The sequence below is a fragment of the Scyliorhinus canicula genome, chromosome 20, assembly GCF_902713615.1.
Source record: "Scyliorhinus canicula chromosome 20, sScyCan1.1, whole genome shotgun sequence".
In the NCBI taxonomy this organism is placed as follows: Eukaryota; Metazoa; Chordata; class Chondrichthyes; order Carcharhiniformes; family Scyliorhinidae; genus Scyliorhinus; species Scyliorhinus canicula.
Window position 1 is genome coordinate 56,794,916 of NC_052165.1, and position 13,350 is coordinate 56,808,265.

At 44.6% G+C, this 13,350-nt stretch overlaps 1 protein-coding gene across 1 annotated transcript in view; it reads left to right on the top strand.

Annotated features, from left to right (window-relative positions):
• fbln1 (fibulin 1) overlaps window positions 1-8,079 on the top strand; it is a 231,426-nt gene extending 223,347 nt beyond the window's left edge. Inside the window, 1 exon segment of the mRNA XM_038780632.1 lies at window positions 6,102-8,079. Coding sequence (XP_038636560.1) covers window positions 6,102-6,241 — 140 coding nt within the window. The 3' untranslated portion in view covers window positions 6,242-8,079.
• Window positions 8,080-13,350: the final 5,271 nt, after the last annotated feature.

Sequence of the window (13,350 nt, forward strand, 5' to 3'; positions counted from 1 at the left end):
ATCCCATTAAGGAAATGGGTTCTATCTTCCCTCTGGGCCAGGGCCATCAGCGCCTGTATTGAAACTAACCCAGGTGCATTGTTCTTCTGCCGGTCTAGTCTGGTGATGTCACAAACTCCTTTATCTTGCAGATAAACTAATCACCGGCCTGTCTGGGTTTCTGCTGCTTGTGGATTTCGAGAGTTGCCTCTCTAAAGCCACACACAGGGCTGAGGCTGCTGGGAGGTTTAGTAAAGGTCCTGCAGCCCCAAACATGGCTGTTTTTTACTGCTTTAAAGTTCAAAGTCCTTTTCCCAACTCGTAAAAGGCTTGAATCTTGCCCGGAAAACCTACATTTGCTTTTGGTGTGCATCCCAACACCACGCTTGGGCCTTTATGAGAAGGTGTCACAATGGCTTTGTGACCTGTGCCATGTTTGGCAGAAATTTTCCAACTGGTTATCCATGCCCAGGAATCTTTAGAAGTTTGGAATGGATGACAAGGTTGGAAACTCACTAATTGCCTTTGTTTTGTGTGGGTCTGCTATGATGCCGTTACTACTCACAATATGACCTAAGAATCAAATGGAGGTGTTAGAAAACTTGCACTTATCATTCAGCATCAATTCTGTTTTCTGCAACTGTCTTGTTTCTCAGCAGTCGTACCTGGACAAGGGTGTCATTCACATGGAAGATGACTCCTTTCAGGCCTTGTAAGATGGCCGCATAATGTGCTGAAAAATCGCAGGTGCCAAGTTAATGCCAAAGGACAAATGATTGAAGTAGAATCTATCAAATGGAATGTTAAAAGTTGTGAGCAACTTAGACTTCTCGTCTCACGGAACCTGCCAGAAGCCGTTGTTGGCATCAAGTTTCAAGAAGACTATGCTCTTGGAGAGTTTGGCCAACCTGTCGTCCGCCAAGGACATTGTGTGAATTTCCCTCACCAATGCTTTGTTGAGTTGTGTCAGGTAGACACATATGTGAATAAATTGTTTGGCTTTGGAACTAGGACCATCTTGGAATACCATTCTGTTGGTTGAGTGATGGGGGAGGTGACCCCCATCTTGGTTCTCATCAAGTTGCTGTTGCACTGTTGTAGTATTTTCTGTAATATAGGCAAGCACATGGTTTTGGCATAATTTCTCAGTGTTATCACGTATGCAGTCTTAATTCGCAGTCCAGTGAAAAGTTTTGGACAATCTTTTTTAAAATCGGAACCAGATCCTTGTTGGTTAATCTTGTCAACCTTTGGATGAGATTGGGCTTGACACAGGGCGCTGGATTCTCCAATTTTCAGGCTATGTTGTGACGCCGGCGTGGGAACGGTGGTGTTTTATGACCAAAGAATTGGTGCAAAATGGCCACTGATCCTCCGTTTGGTGGGGGGCTAACAGGCAGCGTAGCGTAGAGCACCCGGCTCTCGCTGCCGATACGGACCGCAGAATTGCCGGGTCCGTGGTCATGCATGCGCACGGCGATGGCCTTCAGCAGCCGTGAAACATGGTGCTGGCGGCGCATGGACCCGGTCTGCCAACTAGTGCCCTCTTGTAGCTCGGCTCGCGACCCCTGGACCACCCCCCAACAGTGCCCCCAGCCCATGCTAAAGTCCCCCCCCGCCCGCGGATTGGATCTCCCTCGGCTGTGGCGGCGCTGAACTGAGTCCGCAGCCGCCATGCCGAGTTCCAGACAACGCATGTCATGAGAGACCCACGCCGTCGGAAACTCGGCCAGTCGGGGCAGAGCATCAGGGAGGGCCTCAGGTAACGTCCTGAGGCTGTCCTGACTTTTTGAGGGGGCGGAGCATCGCAAAAGCAGCACCGTCCCTGATTTTGTCGCAAACGGGGATTATCCGGCTGATCATCGAATGCGATTTTGGCGTTGGAGACCGGAGAATCACGCCCCTGCACCATCACATTCGCTCTTCAGTATAACTTGAAATTTGTGATTTGGCCAGCATTCCAAAATGTGAATCTGGGATGCTTAATTTCTCCCAAGAAACATTGGCTGGGATTCTCTATTTGGGAGAAAATGGCGCCCATTTCGTAATCGGCGACCGGGCGGAGAAACCTTTTTGCCGCCGAAATCGTGGGCACTGCCTATTTTCAGATGCTCCGCCCCCTCCAAAACAGCATCATCGGTGAGTGCGCCACACGCCGTTGGGACGGCTTCAGGACATTATCTGAAGGCCCTCCTTAAATGCTCTGTCCCTGATGGGCCGAGTTCACAATGGCATGGATCACTTGTGCACTGAGTTTTCGCCAACCTCACGTGGTGGCTGCGGACTGTGTCCAGTGCCTCCACAGTCAGGGGGGGGGAGCCATGCCGCTGGCCGGGGGGAGCTTCGGCAGGGGCTGGTGGGGGGTGGAAAGGGGGCATCCAGGGGGTCACTATCTGGCAGGTCGGGTCCGCACACAGCTGGTGCCATGTTGTACGGCGCACCCGCTGCAGGTCATCGCCTTGCGCATGCATGGCCACGAACCCAGCCATTCTCCGGCCGTTTTTGGTGCAGGAGCTGGGAGTTTCACCTGGCACTGCTGCTAGCCCCTCACTGGTCCCGGAATCGCTGATGGTTTGGCACCGATTTTGGCATCGTAAAACGCCACTGTTACCATGCCGACATCGGCACTTAGCCGCAAAATCAGAGAATCCAGCCCAATGTTCTCCCGCCAGAGAAGAATTGCTGCACAAAGCAATTCAGTATCTCGCCATACAAATTTATGCATGCCGAAAAATATAAGAGATTCCTGAGGGAATCCCGCTATAGGACCGCCATTTTGAGCAGGCGCCCTGATAGTGAAGTTCCATGGCTGGCCATCCCCACTCCCGCACCGCAAATCAGCCCCCCACCAGCCGCCCACATGGAAAAGTAGCCACCCACAACAAAGAGAGTTAAGTGCATTCCAGTCATGCCCCTTCACGTTTGAGAGATTTTGAAGTGCTGAGCTGGAAATTGACAGCACTTAACTCTCTTTAATGTGGTTGATGTTTGTAAATATTGTGGTTACAGTACTTAAAGTTACTCATCCATGAAGAAGATGAATGAAGCAAGGCTCACAGCTATTTTGTGGAAGCTGTCAATCACAGCCCACAACTAGAAATGAATGAATGGCTTGCAGCTAAAGGATCTGAGGGATTTAAACCCAGGTCACAGCTGTTCTCTTTCAAGGAATGGACACATGGTGCTTCCAGGTGAGTGTTACAACTGTATTTTTTTCATTGGCCCTGTCTGGACTGTTCTCTGGCTTCGAGATAGGGGTCTTTTTTCTGGGGAGGTCTGTGCGGTGTCCTTTTAGTTAGGGGTCTGTGTGGGAGGTCTCTTTAGTTAGAGGGTCTCTGGGGTTGGACCCTTTAGTTAGGTCGTCTCTGTGGGGGTCCCATTAGGGAAGAGGTCTCGGATGGGGGGGTTCCTTTAGCTAGGAGTCCCTTTGAGGGGTCTCCCTATTTAGGGGGTCTCTGTGTCCTTCAGTTAGGGAAATCCTGGGAGGATCCCTTTAGTTGGGGGGGGGGGTCTCTAAGGGGTCCCTTTAGTTAGGGGTCACTCTATTTAGGGGGTCTCCCTATTTGGGGAGTCTTTTTGGGGGAGTCGCCTGTTTTAGGGGTCTCCCAGGCGGGGTGGAGATGAGGTGGGCAGATAGTGCATTGTGGGATTGGGAGAGTGGCCTTCGGATGGATTTTGGAGGAAACGCTCAGAAGGAGTTGCCCACTGCAAAGTCCACCATGTCAGGTTTACGTTTGCTGATACCTGTTGTGAATCCCGCCCATGTGATTCCTGGTGCATGGGACCAGAGAATTACACAGACCTGGAGATTCTGGCTCCGGGCTCACTGAGTGGATTCATTGAGACCCATGTGCATCCATTTACATTTTCCCGCTGGTGCATGAGCACGATTCTTGATCCCGCCGCCAACAGGGGGCTGGATGATTACGATCTGATCGGTGCCTGTCACCTTTCCTGATTTTTCCTGGAGTCCAATTCTCCGCCGCATCGGGGACCCCACTACCAGTGGCGAGTGGCAGAGAATCCAGCCCATTATTGGACTTCTTCTTGGCATCACTCATCTATCTTCTGGATTTATTTGGGACCTTCTGCATGTCTCAAGGTTTTGGACTTATATACCTTTCTAAAGTATCCCAGGCGGTTGCAATGAAATGTTTAACTTTACCACGCAAAATGGATTAGCTTTGCTGGCAGACTTATAGTTGTCTAATGAATTGTATGATGTTTTCCAAAGTGAGATCTTCTTTAGATCAGTGTACATCTGAAAAAGTATCATCGGCCACTCCCACTACTATTCGACGCCTTATGGGCTCCGACTTAAGGCCACCACAGTCATTTGTGAAAATCTATTGGTTACCCTGTCTTTTGGACTCCCTTGTTAAATGTTGCTTGCTCCAAAATGTTATTGCCCCGTCGGTAACAGTCGGTGTCAAAGGACTTCATGATTATTTCGGAAGATTCATTTATTCTTTGTCAGGCAATTATGTTAAATCAACTATTGGACCTGTACAATATAATAGTTTATTCACTTGCTCAACTTTTGATTTCTTATTCAAGCTTAATGCGATCTTTTCTCCATAACATCTAATTTTGCACCTGGTCTGGCCCTTCCATCGGCCTCAATTGGTCTGACAGTGTTAATTTACCATCCATGGGTGTTTTGGGCAAGGGGGAGTATAATTTACAACTTTCATTTTTTTTTAAATGGCACGGTAGTAATAATTTTTCTCTTCCCGCACTTATTGGGATTTAGTGGGTTTTTGTCGTGATTACAGGGTCGTTTTAAACTTCAGCGATTCTGCAGAAATCTTTTGAATTAATTGTTTTGGCCAGCTAGTTTCTTTACTGAGCTTGGAGAATCAAATTGGAGCCTATTTTTTGTTCTGACTTCTGTTTAATTTTTTTTATTTGCACCTGGTCGCCATGTGCACTGACCCTGGATCCAGGCTGCAGCCATTCTTCAAATGGTATTCATTAAACAATCGGTCTGCCAGTGCTACCTGATTATTGCGCAAAATTAAAAAACTTATTTCAACGTTTTCCTCAAGTTTGCTCACTCTTTTGCAATTTGGCCAGGTTCTTTAACTCTGTTTTTGGTCAGGTCTCACAATGGACCTCCACATGCTCTGGTGGAGTCCTTTTATGCTGCACAGTGGATCCTTCTTATGCCTTGAACATAGAACATACAGTGCAGAAGGAGACCATTCCGCCCATCGAGTCTGCTCCAACCCACTTAAGCCCTCACTTCCACCCTATCCCCGTAACCCCCTCCTAACCATTTTGGTCCTAAGGGCAATTTATCATGGCCAATCCACCTAACCTGCACATCTTTGGACTGTTGGAGGAACCCGGAGCACCCGGAGGAAACCCACGCACGCATGGGGAGAACGTGCAGACTCCGCACAGACAGTGGGACCCTGCCGTTGTGAAGCCACAGTGCTGGCCACTTGTGCTGCCTGTAATGGAACTTCTTAGGGAACCTGCAGCCGTGTATTCAAGGTCTTCAAGTTAGATGCACTTCTCTCTGGCCAGACTGCAATTTCTTTTCTTCATTCTTAGAGATTTTGGTGTTCTTTACCTGCTGCTACCATGTTGTACAGTTGAATGTTGTCTCATGAAAAGGTCTTGAGGCTTGTCTGGTTGAAAAATAATTGTTTATTGATCGCACATATCTATATACAGAATACAATTGTGACTAGGTTTAATTTTCATGCTGAATTCTAACAGATTCACCACTACACTCTGCTACTCCCATGTGACTCTCCCAATCAGAATATGGGTGTGGGGTACGGTTTCCCGACCTACATTAACCTTTGCTGTCCCGAACACCCTAATACTACAAAGATGACATTGATGAAGCAGTGCATCATGCACTAGCACAGGCTGCAGTCACAAATGGATGTCTGACAAACTTTTTTGTCTGTCCTGGCTGGTGTTGAAATTCTTTCACTTTGCTATAATTCAACAGTTGTACTGATCCAGATGAGTGAAACATCTGGCGTGAGTCTTGTAGTCGGTTAGGAGGTATTAAAGAAAGCTTCTGATTTGGTTAATGGTAGAAATGACAAGTCAGTAGGATAGTGCTCTATGTGTGCTCATCTGTCTTTTCCTTCCTCCTCCAGGTGTCGTTCGAATAGTGAAACCAGTTATTGGACCATTCACTTCCACCTTAAAGCTAGAAATGGACTCTTATTTGACAGGGCAACTGTCTCATCGCAACATTGTGTACGTTACCATCTACATTTCGGAATACTGGTTCTAGGGATTTTTTTCACGTAAAGGTAACCTGTAGTAAACACAACTGGCCGCAGCTGTTAACCACTGACTAATACAAGAACAATTCTTCTGTACTCCACTTATGCTCCTTAAACACCAGCACCAGTATGATTAGAATGCTTAAAGCAGAACTGCATGTTTGCCAAAGATCTGTTTCCTCTCAAATTTATATTTAGAATAAAACATTTTAAAATTAATTACATTGATATTCAAGTAGACCTGTACCTAGAACATTTCAGTATGGAACAAGCCAGGGTGATCATCAAAATGTACAGTCTTGATAACTAAAGTGTGCAGTCAGCTGAGCAATGGCACATTAATTTCCTCATTAACATGTTTTGGTGATGCAGTGAACCGTTTGAATATGAATTGTATTCGAGTGTTTGTGAAATAAGCCAAACGATTGGCTACAGACTGTCTCCTTTTAATTGTTTGCACTGCTCTGAAACAGATTGAGTTATTCCGGATCAGTTCAACAAAATAACTTGCAGCGCTAAAAAAGACTGGTGAGCAATATTCTACAAGCTCAAAATACAATTGCAGTGTTCCTCATGTTTCAATAGTTTTGAAACAAATGAGGTTAGAATTTCCTGTTGGGACATAATCGGGAAGTTACACCTAAAGTTAGGCACATCCATGTACCCATTTTGCCAATGGCTGTTTAGACCCAAATTTAAAAATAAACACAGGAACTTAAAAATTGCCATAAAAGAAAAGAAACATACAAATCAGGGGTATTCTAGTATTAAAATTACTGTTTCAAGTCCACTAAACATACATCTAACATCTATAATTATTAATATCATGCAATCGTGGAAACTTTTCAGTTTTAATTGATTCTTACTGATACCATAAAAATACAAGCAAAGTAACTGAAAAAGCAATGCAGGTCTCTGTACTTTAAAACTTGCTCAGAAAATTACAATAAATCACAAGAAAAAATACTTGTTTCCTGTTGTACTGAAATCTCTGAATTCAATTTTGAACCCATTTTGAACAGCAAAATTGCAGGATATTCACGAAGGAGCGAAGAAAGTTGGGAGTACCCAGATTTTCTTGATATTTTATGCTAACCATTTGATTACTGGCCCAATCCATGTTTTTCTGGGTGCAAGTACACAGAAGATTCAGCACCATGCTGTTTGCCGCCTTATTAAAAACAGTAGCAATTGCACCTGCATTTGAACTAATATGTTGTGTGCAAATTCTTACATAAGCACAATATATGCAATTGTTTTATTTTCAATGACTCTAATACTATTGTCCAAGACTGGTGAGATATTTCTAGCACTTGATCAATCCTACCAGTTATATGAGTTAGCCTCTGAAGGCAAACAATCCATAAAATTGCATGTGCTATTCTTATAATATGGTATTATATGTCAATAGCACACATCTTTTCATATATTCATCTTATTTTATAAAACACCACAGTGTGTTTATCTCCAATTTAAATTGGACAGATAAATGTTTCTGAGGTTCTATATGTTAATCCATTCAATGTTGAGGTACAGATCAAGTTATTGTGTAAAGGAAATAACCACTGCTGGAAAAGGTTGGAGTTCCCAGGTAACCGGGTTTGACTATGCTCAGACTTTGACTCAACCCCAGTGGATAATAAATGTTCAGAATTGCGAAAAATGATTGATGTGATACTGGAAATGGAAGACTTGGTGTAGACCTTGTGACTGAGTCTTTGTGTGATATGACATTGTGTGTTGCCTGGAGATGTTTGGCAACTGACAGTATGGACCGACTTATTCATTCCTTCGAAAGAAAGGGTCTGCTGTGTATGTACAAAGAAATAAACTACTTTTAATCAAAGTTTTGAAATGTTGTTTATTCTTAAACTTGATTTATACGTCATGTTTTGAAAATCAGTAGGGGGATGAGGGAAGAGGATGTGCCGTGGGGGCGGGGAGGTGAAGGGGATGGGGGGGAGGGAGGGGGAAGGGGTGGGAAGTGTGGAATCTCACCTCAAAACTTCAAGTCAGATGTTTGAAAGGATACTTTCCACATGCCTGGATGAGAGGGATTGAGTTCCGGAGCCATGAGGTCATGTTGCAGTTGTACAAAACTCTAGTACGGCCGCATTTGGAGTATTGCGTACAGTTCTGGTCGCCTCATTATAGGAAGGACGTGGAAGCTTTGGAACGGGTGCAGAGGAGATTTACCAGGATGTTGCCTGGTATGGAGGGAAAATCTTATGAGGAAAGCGTGATGGACTTGAGGTTGTTTTCGTTAGAGAGAAGAAGGTTAAGAGGTGACTTAATAGAGGCATACAAAATGATCAGAGGGTTAGATAGGGTGGACAGCGAGAGCCTTCTCCCGCGGATGGAGGTGGCTAGCACGAGGGGACATAGCCTTAAATTGAGGGGTAATAGATATAGGACAGAGGTCAGAGGTGAGTTTTTTACGCAAAGGGTGGTGAGGCCGTGGAATGCCCTACCTGCAACAGTAGTGAACTTGCCAACATTGAGGGCATTTAAAAGTTTATTGGATAAGCATATGGATGATAAGGGCATAGTGTAGGTTAGATGGCCTTTAGTTTTTTTCCATGTCGGTGCAACATCGAGGGCCGAAGGGCCTGTACTGCGCTGTATCGTTCTATGTTCTATAACTGCAACAAGAAAGAAGCTCAACACCATCCAGGACAGATGAGTCTCCCAGCCAGGCACTTTTGTCACTGTTTTGTGACAGCAGCCCATGCCTTCCTGACTATCCCCAAGCTACCGCTCATATTAAGGTGGATGGGAGTACGGGCCTGACTGCCGTAGTCCTTTAGAGGCCCTTAACTGGCCAATGAATGGCTTCATTCTGCATCCACCATGATAATATATGCAGCTGGGGAAGGCAAAATAATGGAGGCCAGCCCGCTACTTTTGCAATTCAGGCTGTAAGGCAGGAAGGAAGGGGAATATCTCCTTCAGGGGTCCCCTGTGCCCACTGAGGACGCTGCCCCCCCCCCCCCCCCCCCCCCCCCCCAAGATTGTACCTAACTGTAAGTCCCATATCCATACATCTTCTTCTGGAGACTCCCTTATAGCCCCAGCAGCGGGCACTACTGTGTTCTGGTGCAGCTGGGATTACTCATCTGCCAGCCAATCAGACTGGACAGCAGCTCTCAATAGGCAGGACTTCCTTTCCCTGCAATGCGAGGGGCACTCTGTGTCTGTGGGCCGAAGACCGGTTTATCAACCGGTGAGCAAAATATACGCTCAGTAAAATTCACCCCAAAGTTTGCTTTTGCAATTCAAGTGGGATTTTAATAAAGTGATGTCAAGTTAGATGCTGAGTCTTCAAGGGGAAATAAAACAGCATTTTTCAGTCACTTGTCTGTGCGGAGTCTGCACGTTCTCCCTGTGTCTGCATGGGTTTCCTCCAGGTGCTCCGGTTTCCTCCCACAAGTCCCGAAAAACATGCTATTAGGTGATTGTGACATTCTGAATTCGCCCTCAGTGTACCTGAACAGGTGCCGTAGTGTGGCGACTAGGAGATTTTTCCAGTAACTTCATTGTAGTGTTAATGTAAGCTGACTTGTGACACTAGTAAGGATTATATATTATCTTGCTATGTTGGCATTCAGATGTGCACATATGCTTATTTACTTTACACTTGACAAATATGATGTGAAATGCAAAGTATTAGAAACCAGCAGTGGACTAGAACCTGGTCTGGGGTTGTGGTATATGAACAAATAAAGTCAGTTATTTTTGATCCTATTACCACCATTATTGATGGATCTAAGACCTCCTCAGTGCTGCCAGACCTGAAGATCCTTCTCTTAATGAAGTGAGCCAGCAGGACCCTCCCACTATAATGGATTGGCCTTTTCTGTGGTTTCAGTGCATCAAGGATCCTGAGGTTTCCTTTCTCAGCGCTGCCAGATTGTTGGGCTTGGAATTTTAGGTACAAAATTATGAAGTTACACCCAATATTATAATAATAATCTTTATTATTGTCACAAGTAGGCTTACATTAACACTGCAATGAAGTTACTGTGAAAATCCCCTCATCGCCACGCCTGTTTGAGTACATAGAGGGAGAATTCAGAATGTCCAATTCACTGAACAAGCACTTCTTTTCAGGACGTGGGAGGAAACCGGAGCACCCGGAGGAAACCCATGCAGACACGGGGAGAATATGCAGACTCCGCACAGACGGTGACCCAAGCGGGAATCGAAGCAACAGTGAAGCAACAGTGCTAACCACTGAGCTACCGTGCACTGATTTTATCAATGTCTATCTACACCCATATTTGCTGCCAATCTCAGTAATAAATACAGGAACTTAAAATGAGCATAAACAAGAAGAAATCAGCATACAGTACAGGGATTGCGGATTGCATCAAACTTACACAATATGTTCTTTAAGTATGAAATTAAAGTTTCAAGCCATCTAACCACTCTAACATCTATATTTGTGAAGGTCATTCAATTGTAGAAGCTTTTCAGTTTTAATGTGATTTATATTAATATCATAGAAATGCAACATGATGACACACTTATTACATATAGAGATAAATACTTAAGGTAGAATTTTTGCAGGGTTCTCCTGCTTATCCACTCATTATTGAGGATGATCCACAGAAACTCCATTCATGTTGTTTCCCTGGAAACGTTTTACATCCCATGGAAAATGGCAGTGGCAGGTCAACTTGTATTACAGTTAAAAAATAGACAAAATGAGGTTGAATATCTCTCTGGTCTTCAGGTAATTGTGCAATTGCTATCTTCCAGGGTGCTATTTCTTGAACATTATATTGTTCATTTGCAAATACCAGCTCAGGATCAGCAGTGCCTCTCATTGTTTTCCTTTGCACTGAGTCATGGAGGAGTCTTTCATTATTTGTATCAATTCCGACTAAATCCTTGGGTTTTCAAAATTTATTGGGTGAACTGAAATTTCCACACATCTTAATTGGTAATAAAACAGCTATCCTTCTTTATGTTGACCCAATGATCTGCAGTGTTGCTTAGATTGCTTTGCATTGGAGATTGCTAACTAAAGTAGTTGGGTGGGATTCTCCGACCCTCCGCGCCGGGATCGCGCACGGCGTGGGGGCGGAGAATAGCCGTTCATGCCAGAAATCCAGCACGACGGGCCCGCCAGCCGCCAGTTCCGCCCGCGCGGTCGACACGGCACCAGTTGTGGGCCGTTGGAACAGGCCCCCGTAGCGATTATCCACAGTCAACTGGCCGAACCTTTGATTTATTTCAGCTAGGATTTGATTACTACCATACTCTTTCCCTATCCCTTTTCTATTTTGTGTTGTAGCATGTGTAAATGTTTGCAGTACTTTATGCCATAGGCTGCATTGTCCAGATGCAGGTGGTCTGAGATTCTCCTGAAGGAGGCTAGCACACCATGCTACGTTTGAGGCTATCTCCAATGTTATGTCAGAAGAATGTGATTTATAAAGTTTTCAGTGAGCTCAGCTGACCTCTTGTGCATTTTAACCTTACCTGCACGTTCCCTTGAAAGTTTTAAGAGTGCATTTTCTGGTCTTCCTCTCAAAGGTTTTAATATTTTGTTGAATAAACAAAGCCCTCTTCATGCAAAAGCATGCACGTGCAGAGCTCTCTCCTGGGTGGGGCAATTCCAATTGTAGGAGGAAAGTTCAAACTTGTTACTACCTGAATGGGACTGATAACGTAGCTACTGTTCTCAGCTGCTATTAGCTGCACTATAATTGCACCCCCAAAAATAAAGAGGTAGAGCTTACCGGAGTTGCAGCAGCAGTGTGAAATGTTAAGTAGCAAGACTATCACTTTTCAACATCAGATAAGGACATATTAATGACAACTGAGCATTAAATTTTCTCCCTTCTATCATTGCAACTCTCTTAGGGGCAATCTTTCCTCTTTTACACTGTGTAAACTTTGATTCTGATGAACATTTCCATTCTTCTGTTTCATTTAGGTGGTTGGCTCAGGTGCAGTACATATAATATGCTGGGCATGTAAGAATGGTCTGTTAGTCCTGATGTTGATGCCAGGGATCCAAACATAAAAGTTACAGGAGCCTGAGTGTTGTGACGTTTGCATTTTGCCATGCTTTTTGGAAATTTTTTCTACCAGAGGAATCCTTTAAATTATGGACCATAACAATTTAAAGTATTACAAAAGTATTTAAACACAAATCACAAGTTTATAACAAGATCTTCAAATTATTTAGTAGAACTGTAAATGTGGTACCAGCTATAAAGCTGGTCTGCTGTACAAATCTTCAATTTCTGCTGCTGGATAGGGTTAAAGTGACTGCAAGATTTTATTAGTTGGGATTCTACATACCTTCCAATTGTGGTGCTGGCTGGTTTCCCAAAAGTAACACACAGCTTTCTTAACTGCTGCTGTATTGCTGCAACCCAATTTGCGACTTTATTATATCAGCTGTCCTTGTAGTTAGCCATTTGATCAGCAGGGCTGTGGAGGCGTGGACTGTACAAGTGAAAAGTGAAGACTGGATCGGTGGGATCAACGACCCTTTTCTATCCCTCAATATAATACAATATGCTATTGCATGCCAATCTCTACTCCCACCTTCAACTGAGCTTCCAAAATAAATACAGAGAGAGCATGAATAGTACTGAAGACCTGTGCTCCAGAATTTGCCGCACCCCGTACCAAGCCGTTCAAGTACAGGTAGAACACTGGCATCTACCTAGCAATGCAGAAAATTGCCTTGCTATGTCCTGTGCACAAAAAAATCAGGACAATCCAACCCAGCCAATTACCAGCCTGTCAATTTACCCTTGATCATTCATAAAGTGATGCAAGGGGTCATCAACAGTGTTACCAAGTGGCACTTGCTTCATAATAACCTGCTCACTGACGTTCAGTTTGGGTGTACTAGGGCCACTCAGCTCCTGAGCTCATTAAAACCTTGATCCAAACATAGGCAAGAGAGCTGAACTCCTGAGGTGAGGTGAAAGTGACTGCCATTGACATCAATGCAGCATTTGACCAAGCATCAAGGAGCCCTAGCAAAACTGGAGTCAATGGGAATCATGGGGGAATCTCTCCACTGATTGGAGTCATACTTGGCACAAAGGAAGATGGTTGTGGTTGTTGGAGGTCCGTCATCTCAGCTCCA